Source organism: Leuresthes tenuis, unplaced genomic scaffold, assembly GCF_036924035.1.
Source record: "Leuresthes tenuis unplaced genomic scaffold, fLeuTen1.0.hap1 SCAF_3, whole genome shotgun sequence".
In the NCBI taxonomy this organism is placed as follows: Eukaryota; Metazoa; Chordata; class Actinopteri; order Atheriniformes; family Atherinopsidae; genus Leuresthes; species Leuresthes tenuis.
Window position 1 is genome coordinate 14,006,431 of NW_027325357.1, and position 18,375 is coordinate 14,024,805.

An 18,375-nucleotide genomic window follows, 5' to 3' on the forward strand; every position below is an offset into this window, starting at 1 on the left:
ACCCTCTCGGGGATAATGGCCCTCCCTCCTTCTCCCCTTCGACTCCCCCCACTCATGTGCTCCCTGCACCTGGTCTGTGGAGGTAACAGAATGCATTTTCGAGGGTGTGGCATTGTTTGTGCAGGCAAGAAAACCAGTCCGACAGCCTACTAACACGAGAGATGCAAATGTTTGCGTCTGTCTGCCTGCTTATCTAATGAGAAACCAGCTGATGATGGGTAGACATGTGCGAGTGAGAATGTAAAAACTATTCTGTTACACACAGTTTTTGATCAGAATAGCAGAATGTCACATGAACCAGAATTGTTCATCGTTTGTTTATAGAAAATGACTGTTAATTGTGAATGGTTTTCCATCCATAGTTAATATTAAAGACCCAACGGTCCTACTGTCACAGAGCCTTATTTATTCATAAGGTTCTTGTATATTACTTTGAGGGAACAGCTTACTGTCACTTTAGTTTAACTGCAGGATGGAAAATACTTTTAAGACAGGACTTGATCAATATTATATTTTGATCAATTTACACCACAAAGTCAGTTTAACGGCTGTGATGGAAACTCTATGAGCTGGAAGCAGGTGGATAAGCAGACTTTAAAAAAAGGTCAAGACACTCAGAGTATTTATCAAAATCAAAAGTGTTTGCTGATGAAAGCCTTTCATGTTTAGTCTCTAGAATGACTCCTTTTATCTGAAGGTTTCTGGGTGTCTATGTCCAGTTATGCTTTAGGGGTTTCAGCTTGACTACTTACACAATATCTTCTTTTTGTTTGTTTCTTTGTTTTTTTTTGCCAATTAATACCTGAAAATCCTCAAAAAAAACAAAAAAACAACAACAGGATTTTGATTCTACGACATAATGCAGAAGTTGAAAATAACATTTTGACTTTCTGGACTTGTGGTCCATTTGGGGCTGGAAGCTGAGATTGAAAGTTTATTTTATGCAGCAATGCAAAGCACTTTTACATCCAACTAAAGAAGAAGAAGAAGAGTATAAAAAGATTCAAGGAGGAGAGAAATTAAACTGTTTTAGAAAGTCATTTACATAAATATAATAGTAACGTATAATTTACATGAATAGCAGAAAAGAAAAAAATTGATGATAATAATAAGCGCCACAAGTGTAAAATGCAATCATGGAAATATAGCCTGAATAATATAAAAACAGTCAGATGAGGACTGAATGTTGCTCTACATCTTTATATTTCTACTTTACAGACGTGTTTCTCTGAAAAAAACATAAAATCTCAACGTAAGTACCTGTTAAAATTGATTATGAATTGCAGCTTTTATGGGTTCAGACTTAGATGTGGTTGGGACTGCATAAATCATCTGATCAGACACAGGAGCCACGCAGACATATCTGTCCGTTTATGATCAATTTTCTGAAACCTCACAGAAATGTTTCTGGTCTTTTGAAGGCCTCCTGCTACATCCCACTGTGATTTAACCCATGACAAGAAGCAACAGATTAAATTCTTGACATGAAAGCTACAGAGTGATCTATAATATGTTTAAAATTGTGTCCAGATATATAACAGTTTTGGTATTGCATTATTCATATGTCATTTCTAATATATTTGACTTGCTTGTCTTCATTTTCAGTAAACATAGATCTGTGATGCGGTGAGTAATGCCCTCCACATTTTCCTTGTCTCTCTGGTTGTTGGCAGTCACTCCATTTAGATGCATTTTGTTACTTGCATGTCCCCAGTTTTGAGCTTCAGATGGATTTGAATTGTACATGGAAAAGTAGAGTTCCATTTAGAATGCAAATTCAGCTGGAGCTCAGATATAAACATATATTTGAATGTGTGTTCACTGACCAGTCACAACAGTAAAATTACAAACATAAAAAGTAAGTATTACTGCTGTTTGCTAGTCTTACTGAATGCAATGTTTTGCATCCTGGGAGGTTGGTCTCCTTGACAGCTTAAAGACATTAGTGCACATGACAAAGAGTCTGAGGTGTTCTCACTACCTCTAAAACTCCCCAGACACAAATCCAACCAGACCCACAAATGATCACAGCTGATATGATGTATGCCAAAAGGTGTTTAACTCGATTACTGATACATCGGTGTAATAACATAGTCCCGCAAAACAAATCCCACCTCCATGAAGTCTTTTGTTTCTGCTGAACAATATTAATAATTAATATACCAGTAGTCACTTTTACCACTCAACTCTCAATTTCTGTTGTTTTCTTCTTTTTTTTTTCCTTTTTGGAATATAAGACAAAGTGCTTAGAAGAACTGTTTGCAGCCCTAAACGATTCAACAGATACTCAGCTGATAAACCGTAGTGTGCAGTTTTGAAGTGCATGCATAAGGTAATGACTTCATCCCAAAACACCAACTAATGTTGAACGTGTAATCAAATCATTTTCAAACTCAAATCAATAAGAGCTCCATGTGGGGTTCTTAATGTGTCATTTTCTCCTGTAAAGTTGAATATTTTTTATTTATATCTCATTACCTTTCAGCTGCATGAGGCATCTTGGTCACCACCAGCTGGGCTCTCTTCTGTGACAGCAGTGCCATCTCCTGCTGAGCTAAGCACAGAGCATATTATCAGCCTGTCATGCTGCTACTGCTGAGAGGATTACTCTTCATATTTACTGCACATGATGGCCGTGATCTGAGTCGGACAGCTTTTGTGCAGACCATAAAAAATATATATAAATATACAGGGTGCGATTTGCCGGTTTCCCTTTCTGGTTTACACGTTCTACCCTCTGCTAAAAAAATTTTTTATCCTCGGTGTATTTTCACCATTACATCGTAATAATTAACAACCAAAATACAAAGGGTCCGTGTTCATTTTGATTGTGCTGTGATTTTGATCTACCTGGAGCAAGTCAGAGGCGTAGCGCTCTCAGAAAGTAGTTTTATTTTGAAAACCAACCGGATTTTCTTGCGTTTCACAAGTTCAACTTCCTGTCTGCGTCATCGGCGCCAATACAAAAGCTTAAATCAAATGAAGAAAAAATAAAAGAATCCAGAGCAGCATCTTGTCATATTTTACCGGGCCACAACAAAAAAAATATACTGTTTTCATAGTCTGAAAACACTATAACACTATATATGTGTATATATATTAAAAAAATCTTGACAGCTCATTGTGATATTTCATGTTTTCTGTGCAACTGATATCGGGAAAAAATGTAAATCATATTTCTATGTGACAAATTTAAAAACAATATTTTGAGATAATAGTTCTGCAAATGCAGTGGTAAAGTTCAAAATAGGCCTACCGCCTACGTTATGTAGCGTAAGTATAAGGGTTATCTAAACAAGAATCAACAGTTTTCATGTTTTCACACTGTTGTGTGGTAATGTTTCCAAATAAAATGTTTTTTTTTCACAAATCGCACCCTGTATACATACATATACATATATATATATATATCTGCATCGGTTTTTATTATCACACACTTTCCTAAACCCTGAACATGTACCCTTTTGATGATCATGAAACTGGAATATTTCACTGGATTGTTGTTGTTGTTGTTGTTGTTGTTTTAAAGCACTGATGAGTCTCACTCAACCACAATAGGCCCGTGTGTTGTTACTACCACAACAGACCCCTGTAGGAAACTCTTGTGTGCTTATCATGCTCGGATTTTTAACTGCAAACGAGCACATCACAGCAGCTGCAGGGAAATGACCAGCGTTCAGACAAAAACCAGAAAATGGGTTAAAACCAGCCGGAGCGCAAATCGGTTTTTTCCCCTTTTTTTCTTTTTTTTTTTTTTAGCACTGAACAATTCCTCGCCTGCAGCACCCAGAAGTGAACAGCAGGCGACCCGGAAGGTTTGAAGTCCGACTGGGAACGAGCAGAAAGAGGAGTCTGATTCTTTATTAAATATTTCTTCTGTCCCTGGCGCAGGTATGTTGGCCTCTCCGTGCAAATTCTCTGCCTCTTTTTGCCATTTACTCTCACTCACAGCTGTTCTGCGTCGCTTCGTTGCCGTTTCTGTGCAAGTCGTGCAAAAGTTGGATTTAAAAAGGTGCATTTTCAGTTCAACAATGATGCAGAATGATGTCTCTTCAGCTGTAGCGCGAATATAAGCCTTTATTACGCGTCATTATCATCATCATCATCAGCAGCAGCAGCAGCGGCTGTTGGATTTATGCCTCAGCAGCTGCACACCGCTCAGCAAATGCATGCAGATTGTTGTAGGAAGTGTCAGGGTGTTTTTTTTTTTCTTCCCTCCCCGAGCCGGGCTATTCAAACCTGCAAATCAAAGTAAACAATCATTCGGACGCTTAATGCAAATAAGCCGCATGCAGCCGCATCACAACGGCGTCTAATGACATCCGTAGAGTTATCTGCTTATAATATTCGGATCTGCAGAATATGGCGTCCATTGCTTATAAAAATAAGACGGGGCTGCCATTTTTGTTTTCCTTTTGTCTGAATTTTTTAATAAACTGTCTGAGAATGTGGGAGAGGCGGCGGACAGAGCGAGCCGCTGCAGAGGATCGGTCTTCTGTGGGGGAAATACTCACGTTTAAAGCTGCTTCAAAGCTGCTAAAAATCAAGATTTGAACACCAGCCTCGGTTTTTCTGTCTCTTAAAGGGTGCAATGATTAATCTCAGCCTATACAGAAATGGAAAAGTTACCTCAAACTTTTGTTCAGACGCGTTCTTGTTTCAATTTAAAAACGACCACACTGTGTTGTTGCGTTTCGAGGCTGAAATGGAGCTTTGAAAATAGTTTTCTTTCTGCAAATGAAGTGGAAGTGGAATTTGCACACTACTGCCTCACTGTAACATCTGAATCTACCTAACTGATCATCTGCTTTTACCTAAAATATGATCGCAATTGATTGCTGATCTGAACTTAGTTGATCATCGTAATTACAAATGTTCTACATGTTCTGTATAGTATGTATGTACAACAACCGCATAGACCACAAGGTGTAAGAAAATCAGACATGAACAGAACATCTTAGAATATGATGGAAATGATCAAACTCCAGAGGTAAAATCTTCTAAATGATATATTTCTCTAATTCATTGAGCAAAAATGCTAAACATTCTCAGGTTTCATTCTTAAATGTGTGTGTTTCATGTTGTCTTTCTGACACATAATCTGAAAACTTGATAGCTTGAACCGTCTTTCATTCTGTCAACATTATAAAGAGAAAATACTAATACTAATTTATCTAGAAAGTTTTCTTCACATTAGCTGACACTGAAAATGATTGCAGCTCTAAAGGCACTGTGTAGGATTGATTGGATACAAGACACTATTTGTTCCTTTTTCTTGCTGGAAAAATTTCATAAAACTAATGACTGCTTGCGATATTTGAGTTCAGCCACATTTGCATGGAAAATAAAAACACTACTGAGGCAATAGTTGCACAAACTATGTGTGCAAGGAGCTCTAAAGCTGCCTTACAGACTGAAAGGACATTGTTGGGTCAGAAGAGAAACACCAAACACAGCAACACACAAAAACTGTCAGGTTATATAATGAACCACGCTGCAATAACATGCCGTTTCAGAAAGTGGCACAAAGATGTACAGCAACAGTCAAACTCCCCCGAGAAAAAGTCTCGAGGAAGCAAAACTGATCCCTCTGGCATCATTAGAGAAATATTTTGTGAGGTGCATTTTACACTAGTACCTCTAGACGTATCGGTTTTGTTTCTCTTGGCTCACAGATGTGGACTGTGTTATGCCTCTGCTAAGCCAAACAGACTTAGGAATGGTCCAGTGTGCCAAAGCATGCAAGGCAAAATGTTTTAAAAAGAACTTCCTGCAGGGTTGAAAAGAGAAGTTATGGAAAGAAAGGCCCTTGGATCACAACTTGAGCACTTTGTGCTCCACTTAGAGTGAGATCACTCTACCTTAAAATCTGGAACATCATCTGCTCGGACACAGTTTGTTAAAAAGCAGCTTGATCAAGAATTGTGTTTGCTTTTCAAAAGACAATCTAATTCTAAAGTATTTCATGATGACATCACAGTTAGAGATGAAAGGAAGGTAGATTACCAGCCGTGTAACTTCCAAAGGAGTGTCGTATGTTGTTGCTGTCTCTGTTAAAGTTGTTTCATGTTTACAACGTGTTCCAGCTTCTGACACCGGCCATGTCAGTTCGGTTTTGCTCTTCTCAGAGGTGACACAGTACAAAATGTGTCCTTGTTTCCAATAACCAGACTGGTTATCTGTCAGGGTCCCATGGTCCCATGGAGGTGACAGTGAGAGACAGTTTTAGATCTGAGCCTCACCTCTCTCTGTTTTCTCTGATAAGTGTTTCTGCAAGTTCCTCAAGTTGTTGTCTTAATCACGTGAGAGCTTATCTCCAAGGCAGCATGCCCATCGTGCGCACTTGTGGTTGAGAAGCTTAAGAAAAAGCCACTGAACCTCCCTTAACAAAGACGCACTCCTTTAGAAAACTGTTGACTCCACTCACCATGGCGGCTCAGAAACATCCGTCCTGATCAGTGATGAAGTTTGTGGCTTGGAGAACGTGCGAGGAAGCAAGGTTGGGCTCAACAGGAGACTCAAAGCTGGATGACTTTGAAAAGGCACTATCACAAGACTGATTATCGCATCAAACAGTCAGCTGCTAACAGGGTGGAGAGCTACAGATATGGTTTTTTACTGCTGTTTTGCCCATTAACAACAGATCCACACATAGATAAACAGGTCACAGTCTTGAGCGTACAATAACAGTTTCCATCCTTTTAATAAACAGGACATAGCTGAGGGAAACACAGAGGGAGACAAATCATACTAATATGTTAAAAAAAATAAATGAATCCCTCACCTACATAACCAAACTATGTTTCATATGTAAACATTGCTTCATTTTATGGGTCACAAGCCTTCAAAGGCTGGAAATGACTGTCAGAAAAAATTCACAAATATGTGCCCTCGCAGATCCTGATCAACATTTCACCACAAATAAGCTGTTGTCATCCTGTTTATGAGCCCATGTGTATTTCTTTCAGGATGGCTGAATCCCGCTTTAACAATCCCTACTTTTGGCCTCCCCCACCTGCTATGCCTGGCCAGGTGAGTGAATGTGGCATCCACACTTGTTCCTGTAAATATTGACCCATGGACAAAGAAAATACTCCTTGAAAAGGTTAATTGTTTCAGATGATTTTAAATGATCAACAGACCAGAGGAGATGTGTGACATTATTTATTATCACAATTATTATCACACATATGACCTTATTTGCTTAGATATCCCCTGCACTGATTGAGTTTTACACTGTGGTCTGAGTTGAATTTGAACTTGCTGGCTTTCTTGACAAAATACTCTGAGCTGACTTGTGTTGTCAGTAGGTCCTATATAGATAAAACAGAATAACGTTTTATTAGAAGTTGAATTTTGACCCAAACTCAACAGGTCGTTTAATGTGTCTTAACAGAATGTTGAACTTTGGAACAGAGATGCTCTCTGGGCCTAAACCAGCAAATGCCTAGCTCAGCTTAACATAGATACTGGAAATGGGTAAAAGAACTCGCATGTCTCTGTTCAAAAGTAACAAAAACCTACATTGTTTTTTCATCTTTAAAAAAAGACTACAATTTGATATTTAATTTAAAATAGAATTAATGTTTTTTTGGGGGGGGTTGTATATGCTCATTTGAATTAAATTCTTGTCTCATAAAAGTTGAGACAAGCGAATGTTTACCTGTCAGTGCTTTCACATGCAGATTAAGGTGAGTCATAGCTGGACTAGATTTAGCTGGACTCTTCTTCTCACAATAGCACAATTGATTTATTGACTGAAATGTGTCCAACTCTGCTCTGAGAGTTGACGATGTGTTTTACGGTTTCATTTGGCTTGTATTAGGCTTTTTCAAGTTGATCTAACACATCACAGACCAACACGAATGACAATTTCGCTCGAGACAAATTCTCAGAGCATGTGCAAAGGGCCAGTTTAAATCCTGTTGAACATAAACATGCATGAGTACCTGTTATCCAACCTCTAACCACGTTAGCTGTCTGTGTAAGAATGACTTTGAAGTTTTATTTAGTCTTATTTCAGTCAGCCTAACATGTTTACTTGTATTTTTAAAGATCTCGTTTCCACAAACATAGAAGATTTCAACTGCTGAACAGTTTGGTGTCAACTTTAATGTGTTTTTAATTTCTAAAAGTGCAAAATGTTTTGAGCGGGTGACATATCTGGCCTGCAGTTTAGCAGTATGGCACCCAGATTCTTACCAAAGAGTCGTTGCAGTGCACATAGATGCTGTCCAGATGCCAGCATATACTGCATGATATTTATCTTTCAGCATTAAGTTTGTCTTCAGAGATGTGGAAGTTATCCATAAAGATATGAGACTGATGTTGAGCGTCTCATCAGGGTCTTTGGCAAAAAGTACATTTCACTACATAGTCCACTGCTGTATATATTGAGTTTGCAGTTTTTGTAGTGCTGCCCAAATGTATAGCGAGATGTTCTTCTGAAAGTGTCCCACAATGCACAAATATATCCCCTTATGCACTGTGGAAAGATGACCTACAAAAACCTCATCTGCAGTCTGCACCCATGATCTCCCACATACATCTCAATGATAAATAGAAATGTTTTTAAGTACAAAGTCCAGCTAAAGTTCAAGATTCAAGAGTTTTTTCAAGATTTCAAGAGTTTTGTGTCACATACATTAATCATACATAGTACAATGTGCAGTGAAATTTTCATTTGACCTGCTACCAAGAATTAAGGATAAAATTTAAATATGAATATGTCGAATAAAAAAAACCTTGGCACAATAATTCCACACAAAATGAGAAAATAAGAAAAATGCTTCGGTAAAAAAGTGTCGAGTGTAAGATATTAAAATATAAGTGTAAAAATGTACAATACTAACAATATTATTGACGTTAGCATTAAGGTGCAGGTGAGTGAGATAGTCCAGTTTAACGCTCATTGTTGAGCAGACGGATGGCCTGGGGGAAGAAGCTTTTCCTCATCCTCTCCGTATTGGTTCTCAGGCAGCGGAACCGACGGCCTGATGGCAGCAGGGAGAAGAGTGGGTGACTGGGGTGGTGGGGCTGCCTGAGGATCTTCTCGGCTCTCGACCTGCATCGTTTAATGTAGATGTCCTGCAGGTCGGGTCGGGTTGTTCTAATGGTCCACTCAGCTGAGCAGACTACCCTCCTAAGGGCCAAGAGGTCCTGTTTCTTGCAGCTGCCCATCCATGTAGTGATGCTTCCACTCAAGATACTCTCAGTGGTGCAGGTGCAGAAGTTCTTGAGCACCTTGAGGGGGAGCCTGAAGTCTCTGAAGCGTCTGAGGTGGAACAGACGCTGCCTAGTTATTAGCAGGGCTACAGAAAGTGCAAAAACCTCTCATGCAAATGCAGTATATTTCACTGTATTTTCAGGTTTGTTTCAGAGCAATATGAACTATTAATTTATACAGCGCTTATACACTGTATGAAAAAGAAGGATCTTTAAATTAAATCACAAATGTATTGATTTGTTTAATCTATTTATGACAAATACATGAGATGTGGAGCGAAAATTATGCGCATATGTAACATGATTAATGAGGACAGAGCAGAAAATGACAACACAAACAGCTCAAGGCGTTTTGTATCTATTTGATTTGGGAGGAAAAGTTGAAATACTCTCAGGACATCACAAAAATGTACACTGGGTTTCGATGGCGCGCTAAACAGTGGTGACATCAATTAAGATGCAGCAAAATTTACCTGAGTAGTCTCCAAAAGAGTTCTGCCATTATGATCATGAGCTCACTACATGCAGTTGTCCTCTACATAAAACGTTCTGATTTGTCAATAAGAATGAATAAATGAGTAAGTGATTTTTGTCGCCCCCTAGGGTTCCAAGATAAATGAGATGGGTACAATTGGTCATTACTAGACATGACAACAAATAAAGAAAACAAAAGCTACAACAAAAACTTTAGAATAAGTGAATCACAGAACACTTAAACATGTTCTGGCCTTTTGAAATCCTTTAAATGAAAAAAAGATTTGACAAAAACAAAATCTCTGGGCCCAATTTGACACCAAGATGGCTTTTGCAGAGCTCACAAGCAGGGATTTATTCATTTTAACACATAACAGACTAAAAGGTTGGAAAGTAACCACTGTTGTAAAAGCAGCCCTCATCTTTTGAACATGTGAAAGTTTTGTCTACAATGTCAGGTATCAGCCATTAGAGGGAACCATTGCATCATTAAGTGAAACTGACTGAACTGACGATGGCTGTTCTCCTGTCACTAATGTTGTTTCCCAACTGTCAGCTGGATAATCTAGTATTGATCAATAAAATCAAGGAGCAGCTGATGGCGGAGAAGATCCGGCCGCCTCATCTACCTGCTGCCTCAGCTGCTTCCCAGCAACCTTTACTGGCTCCCCCGACCCAGGCCGAAGGCAACCAGCACGGGATGTCCAAAACTCAGCAGATACCGGCCCTCCACAGTAACAACTCCTCTCAGCCTGATATTGCCCTGCATGCCCGCCCTGCCTCCAGCTCCGTCACAGGTACTCTGACAGCTCACAGCCTCCACAGGCCCTCAAAAGTGTTACACAGCTTAATGATGCCTCCTGTAAATATATCTTTAGTGGCAATATGTTCTAAAATGATCTAAATGTTCATTTCCGCGTAATTCCCAGGCCGTATTCTGGGAGATGTAAACTTGAATTTGGACGATAAGGCAGCTATAAAAGCCCGAGGATTATGGGAAGACTGGCATCTGCGACAGCTCATAGACCATCCTTCCAGAACAAACCATGTGTCAGGTAAGCAAACACTTCTCAACGTCCTGTTCTGCTAACAGAAGGCAGGAAGTTGTTCCTCTTACATCTGCAAAATGTGGGCTTATATTTGGACTGAAGACTTTGGACTTTGTATATAAAGAAAAGGCTGGATCTTCAAGGCAGGGCAGTGTGTGTGTGTGAAATGTGACTCATTAACAGCGCCTATGATAGTGTTCAGTTCTGCAAGGGAGGTCCGGAAACTGTGCTGGTTTAAAACAAGGGCACGGAGTTAATTTCAGTAAGCACCAAAGCAACCAATCAGGAGCAGCACAAAGTTAAGGCTCAAAACTGATTCCTCTCCTTGGTCCTACACCTCCATTTTGCCACTTTTCTTTAAGAAATTAAGGAACAGTGGTCATCTGGCAATTTGGGGACTTTGGGGGCTAGATGGCGACTACTCTTTGATCATAAAAGAATAAGGGCACCTTACTTCTGCATAAATATGAGGAATTGCATTTGGACTAAAGCAGTCAGGCCTGTTGTAATCTAACAACGACACCGCTGCAGCATGTATCTTGCTTTTTGTGTTTTTAACGATATATCAGTATATTCTATAATGTTTTAACCTTACTATCTTTCCTCACAGTTTTTTTTTTTTTGTTATAGGTGTGTTACCTTATTTGTTTGGTGGCTTCTTGCCCATTAATACTGCTGTTTGCTGCTTTGCATCATTGGATTTGTGTTTGACTTTCCAGGCTGCTTAAGAACAGCATGCAGACCGTTATTGTTTATACTTGAACTGGTTTTGAATTAACTTCCAAGCCTGACTGCATGTGGTTAGTCAAGTTGGAACAAGCATTTCATTGTCACAGAGGTCTGTGTTTCTAAAGTTTTAATACAAAACCTGTTTATCTTCAGTACTATTGAACGTTTCTGCCTTTCAGACATTTCTGAAAGGTCAGACCTTTATTATGGTGATAATAAAGGTAAACAGGTTGTCAAAATTATGCGTTCAGAGGGTAAAAATGTTTAAGGGAGGCAATTTCTCACTGAACATCAATAATGTTCCTTATTAGCTAGTCAAATTAGAATACTGGACAGGAAGACTACCTCAGAAAACTGCTTTCATCGTTGAAAGAGGCAGAACAGCGTATGCTTGAGGAGGGTATTAAATTATCCACCATCACCGACCTGATGTTGAATGAGTCCATTTCTTGAGGAATTTAAGCAAGGAGGACCAACTTAGTATCAACAAACTCAGTATCAACATGTGTATTTCTTATTTAAAATGGAGTTTACATTATTCATCCTGATAAATTAAGCATTTTTCTGTCTGATGCTTTTTCAAGGAATGCCAAAAGTTATCTCCCTTTGGGTTTAATATAAATGTGAAGTGAGTTGATAATTAAGTTTTAATCCTCATCTCTTCTTTTGTGCCCATCAGGTGTGGCCCTGGCATCCAGAACAGGAAACCTCAACACCTCAGAGATTATCACCTCCACAACATCCACATCAAGCAGCCACAGTCGGCTCAGTGGAGCACCCACCCCTCACCTCATCTCAGGGTTAGCCGGAGGCCACAGGATAGAGCCTGGGAAAAGCAACGGGGGACTTTTGGGACTGCTCGGACCTCCTCCAAAGGAGGAACGAGGGCGCAAAAAGATCAAGGCAGAGAATGGCTCTTCTCTCTTAGTGGTACCCTACCCAATCCTCGCATCAGGCAATGACCAGTCCTGTGTCACCATCTCTGCCAAAGGGGGAAAAACCTACAGGTTAGAAAGGAATTTCATACACCTGCTGTTACTGTTATGTCATAAATTCACAATTGACCAACGTGGCTCTGACTTCTAGCTTGTTTTCTTTGTTTGTCTGTTTTGTTTAGTTGAGTTTTTCTCTTTAATGGTTACGGATTTAGGAAGTATATCACATGCCCGATCTTCTGCGGTAGTGCGGAAGTGCAGTGACTTGTGGTGAAATATGTAGAAATGAATAAGGCACTTTCCATTCATTTGAATAAGGAAAAAGTTGAATAGTTTAAAAAGTTTAAAAGTTATAAATACCAAACATCATAGCATAAATCTTGTGAAGGAACTGAACGTTTTGATACCAAAATTGTAGAAATCGGTGAAAGATTGCAGGAGTAGTTAAGTTGAAAAGAGGAGAATGAGTTGAAATTTGTTCACGTTTTTTAAACCGTTTTAATATTTGTAAGAGCTGCACCAATAGGTAACAGCTGAATGTCTCGTGACCCGTTTAAAGTTTGAATGGCATCTCTAGCTTGAAATCTGCAGACATAGTTAGGTTGGAAAGAGGAGGAAGTTTTTGAAGAGTTGAAAGCACTTTCCATTCATTTGAATGAGGAAAAAAGTATAATCAAAGTTGAATAGTTTAAAAAGTGTAAAAGATATAAACACCAACAGATATAGCACACATCTCCTGAACGAGCTGAACGTTTTGATACCAAAATTGTAGAAATCGGTGAAAGATTGCAGAAGTAGTTAGCGGACAAAAAACGTACGGAATAATAATAATAAAGAGAAACGGGAAAACAATTGTGAGAATGCTTTCCAGCATTCCAGGCACAGCTAACAAGTTCACAGTTTATAAAATTCATAAAGTCATCAAATTTCAACTCATCTTTTTTCCCAATTTATTTGAGGAGCCTTATAACGTTACCAAATTGGAAATCCAACTTCTTGTGACTTTTTCTTTGATTCGTGTGGCGCTCTCTTTGATTTTACCTTGTCATAGATCTCTAACTCAGAGTTCCCAGTCATCACTAAATGTTTAACGAAAGTCATATCATGAAGTCTCAGACTGCCGTCAGTCACTGAACGAAGCAGTAAGTTTAGGAACAATAAAACGTAACATGCTGATTTCTTTCCATATGTCCACCTCCACACTGGTGTTGGCTGGTGTCCATGCTCTGTCTGCCCAAAGGCTAGTGCCCAAAAAGTACCTAAACATAGTGAAATAAGAAGAAACAAGGCAGAGGGCTGTATCTCTGCAGAGAGCTATACTTTGTGTCAGCCATAAGAAATGACTGAGAGATTACCGTGATAATGTATTAGAGGCGGAAGTTGTACTAATGTTACAAATTCACCATTGAATGTGACTCTTAATGTAATAAGTCAAGAATAAAATGCTCGTAAATTGTGGTAGAAATGACTCAGATTGCATATAATGTTGTGTATTAACAACATCTTCCCTTCACAGAAGCAATGCTGACTGGCTGTTGTTTAGGTGTTCTCCAGCTGCACTTCTCCAGTGGTGATTTGTGTGCATTTGCATGTGTGTTGAAGCACTCTCCTTATTTCCCTCTGTGCATCTTTTTGATGCATTTTCTCCATCTCTGTCACTCTGCCCTTATTATAGGTGTAAAGTCTGTCCGCTGACCTTCTTTTCCAAGTCAGACATGCAGATTCACTCCAAAACGCACACAGAGGCGAAGGCTCACAAGTGTCCTCACTGCACCAAGACCTTTACGAACGTATCCTACCTTGCCCAGCATCTGCGCATACATTTGGGCGTCAAACCATATCGCTGCTCCTACTGTGAGAAGTGCTTTCGCCAGCTCTCCCACTTGCAGCAACACACCAGGTCTGACCTTTGATGGAGTTACACTGCATTTGGTTTTGTCTCTCTATTGACCACTTAAGCTACAATGTTCACACAGCTGAGCTTATAAATTCTAACACCACGAGAAGTGAGAAAATCATTTCTTTAACAAGAGAAAATGCCAGTTATTTATTTTTAAATGAGATGACGTGTCCAAAATCTGGATTGGCATACAAATCACTGCACTCTGTCTGAATTTATATTTTACACAGCACCCAAACCTTTTGGGATCTGGGGCTTTGAATTTGAAAGGACAGTGTCAGAGTAAAGTGCCTTATTCTCAAAGTGCATGAGTGAAATCTGTTTTAGATTCACAAGCTGAAATTAGGCTGAACCTGGCTTTGCATTCACAAAAACCTTTCTGTGTGTTCGCAGTGTTGTATCACTTCCATTTCCACTTTGATTTTAAAGAGAGGTCATTTGGAAATAAGCCAAATGGGGTACAAAGTCTAGTGAACTGAAAGTGCAGTTAATTAAGATGAACAGTATAAAAATGTGTTGATGGTGACAAAACCATTGTTAGGAATATTTTTGGCTGAACACATCTTTTGTGCCATCATTAAGCAGTTAGTGCTTAGTTGTTTAGAAATGGCGAATCTTAAGATTTACTTAGTAAATGAGAATAAAAAGACAAATAATGATTAGAATGTTGTGCTAGAAAAAGCTTTCTGACTACAGGTTGATGATAAAAGCTTCACTGGGACTGTTTTTCAGCTCTCTGTCAGACTTATCTCAGCTAACTCAGTTTTCTTGTCTCAGGATCCACACAGGCGATCGGCCATACAAATGCGGTCATCCGGGGTGTGAAAAAGCTTTCACCCAACTATCTAATCTGCAGGTAACATGAGCTGGTTTTCTCCTCTAACTGTTCTAACCAGCGGAAGAGTATACTAAAAAAAGAGAAGCTCGGCCGGCCTGAAATTTTCACACCAAAGATCACAGAGTTAATTCCCTTTTCTCTGTACATGATCTTTGTGACCATTTCTGATTACAAAATCTGCCTGAGAAGCGGTTGTGTTCACATTTCACATGACTGAAGAAAACTCTGCCTTTTCATTTCTTTCCCTAAGGATATCTCATACAGCAAAATCAAAACTTGGCAACTTGAATATAAATAACTTTTTTTCGGCATGACATCTAAAGCTGCCACTGTGAGCTGTAAAGGCTGCACGAGTCAGACAATCTGGCCCCCCAGAAGTTTTGATTGCAATTTTTTTTTTACCAAATTTTTTTGTCTTTAATTATAAATTGGTCATAATGGTTAATATATTTCTTCAACCTTCATAAAAAAAAATTCAAGGTTTCTTAACTCCAATGTGAAGCTGCTATAATACAAATAAAGCAGGCTTTGAGAATACACTGACAATGAATAGCAGTTTTTTCTTTTGCCAGCATTTCTCTCTCTTCTTGCCATATATGTATATATAATTGTGCACAAGAAGGGTGAAATGACCGGTCAAGTGGCCATTTTTATTGGAATGTACATAGAGCCTGAGTGAACAAACACTGCTAAGTTGAGCTTTCTTCTTAGTACATCTCTCCACTCTTTGAGACAGACTGGTGATAACTGTGTTCTTATTTTTCTAAAGTCTCATCAGAGGCAGCACAACAAAGACAAGCCCTTCAAATGCTCCAACTGTTATCGTGCCTATTCAGACTCTGCGTCGCTGCAGATCCACATGTCAGCACATGCCATCAAAAATGCCAAGGCCTACTGCTGCAGCATGTGTGGCAGGGCGTACACATCAGTGAGTTCAAAGCAAAGTGTTTAGTTTGTATGTCTAAATGAACTGCAGCAGTTTTATTTGAAGACGTTCATGTGCTGTTTTCCGCAGGAGACATATCTCATGAAGCACATGTCCAAACACTCCATGGTGGAACATGTGATGCCCCATCTTTCCCCTCCACACAGGACAGATTCTCCAAACATTCCTATACGGATCTCCCTCATCTGATCTCCTGCCCTCCTCCTCTGTTCCTCTTATGGACCAGATTACCTAGAAATGAGTTTCAAAAATGTGCCAGTATTTTGTGAAGAGGAACTCTTTTGACAAGTGTGTCCTACTTCCCTTTCTTTCTAACCAGATGGTATTAACAGGAACACCCAAAGATAATTTTTTTAGCACTTTCAAGCCTGAGACTGACAGGCCAACATTTTCTTTTTCTACGAGACTTGACAGGAAAAAAAGTATCGCTCCAGGCAGCTACATGGAAAATCTTTTAAAACTTTTCATTTTATGAATTACTTTCTTTTTTTATATATGTTCCTTTATTTTATTCCTTCGAGTCTTTGCAAAAAGTATATTTGCATCAGAAATAATAGTCTTCCATTAGCCAAGTTAACATAAAGGTGTATGTATGAGTATTCATGTGTATCGTACCACCTCTGCTGTTAGCGTTTACAAGGTTTTAATCAAACACAAACACTTTTTTTCTGCAGTAATTGTAAACATGTTGTCAACTTTACCTCAGAATTAGAGATATGTCATTTTTCACTTGACATTCAGACATCTGAAAAATTGGAGACACAATGGAAATGGACTTTTTCAACATATCAGAACAAGAAAACTGTTTGAGACCGTGCCTTCAGATTAAGGCACTGAATTAAGATTAAGGCATTGAACGCCGCGTCATGGAAAAGTTTTTTGTAAATGATTTATTTATCACAACATCCAAAGATGTAATACTAAAAAATGTAATTCTGAAAGTACACTCTTGCCCTCTGAGCTACTTCGCCTTTAGCAGAAATAACTTCCTGTTTGTGGTTTGCATTGTTGATCGTACGTGATCAACAATGACATAAGACTGACAAAATATCTTCATGGCAGTGAGACAGACATAGAACGCACTGTATTATCTTGTTGAAAAGTCCTCTTTCAGTTCAGATTTAACTTTCAGACATAATATCTCTCATTATACTCGGTGTTTTACTCGGAATGAATAATCAATCCTGAATCAGTGTCAGCAAGCTGCCAAAATAACATTCCAAAGCACCGCTGGTTTAAGGTTCTTATATTTAACAGTAATTTCCTCATTAGATCATTTCTGGAAGTGTCTTTATTTCCATTTCATAAAAGATAATGAACGGAGAAAAAAAAAGTTTTAAAAAAAGATAATCAATCCTATTTGTAATTTGCACACATGTAATTTCTACATCTTAAATCAGCTATCTACACCATACATAGAATATTCTGTTTCACAGAGGATCAAGCAGTAGTTTGTTCAAAAATGTTGAAAAAATCACCCATTTCCACTACTGTGTTTCACTCTAGTCCTCTCTTTAATTTAGTCAGGTTTTGAAAGTGCTATATCATGGGAACTGTTAAGTGTTTCATAAAAACACAGAATAAAACCACTGAACAACTGAATCTTAATTACGGTCATGAATATGAGAATTTACAGATTTAATCAAGTGTTACTAGTAAATCAAAACTATGTTTTCTAAAACTGAGATAAGACTGCAAAGAATTAATATCTATTCATCCTGCCAAATATATTTGTGTGTGTTAATGATATATAGAATGATACCACAAAGACTCCACCGCCAATGTGGTCCGTTTCCATTAAACATTTAACCATACATTTTATCCTTTTGGATTGCAGCTGTATTGTGTGGTGGAAGCATCAAACACAATTTTTTTCCATTTTTTTTTAAAAAATGTATTTATACTTTGCCATTTTATATGCATTTAAGCCTTAACTTTGCTACAACTCTTAAGTTTGTTGTTCATTTAACATTTGCCTTTTATGTCAGAGCATGATATATACTGTAAATAAGCTACTTTAACTGTCATCCTGTTTATAATAAAACGTTATGTAATAGAGCTTTCTTGTTTTTCCTGGCAGCACCTACTGTGCCGACCTCATAATTAATTTGTTTAAGAAGAAGAAAAACGGATAAATAACAGATGTTTAATGCACCGATAAGATTGCACGTAGTGTGGGGTAAACAATGCTTTTTCATCAGCCGCACGCAGGTTTATGAATAAAACACCAGAGCTGTTTGCCAAACACCTTTTTTAGGGTTCAGCCCTCACAAGAGTAT

The 18,375-nt window shown here is 38.6% G+C and overlaps 1 protein-coding gene across 1 annotated transcript; it reads left to right on the forward strand.

Moving 5' to 3' along the window:
- The first annotated feature begins 3,780 nt into the window (after positions 1-3,780).
- On the forward strand, positions 3,781-18,154 carry znf362a (zinc finger protein 362a). Its single transcript, XM_072381935.1, has 9 exons — positions 3,781-3,891; positions 6,969-7,032; positions 10,256-10,496; positions 10,629-10,754; positions 12,157-12,484; positions 14,088-14,312; positions 15,090-15,168; positions 15,920-16,078; positions 16,166-18,154. The coding sequence occupies exons 2-9, from the start codon at positions 6,970-6,972 to the stop codon at positions 16,283-16,285; spliced, it is 1,341 nt and encodes a 446-aa protein (XP_072238036.1). The 5' UTR covers positions 3,781-3,891; position 6,969; the 3' UTR covers positions 16,286-18,154.
- Positions 18,155-18,375: the final 221 nt, after the last annotated feature.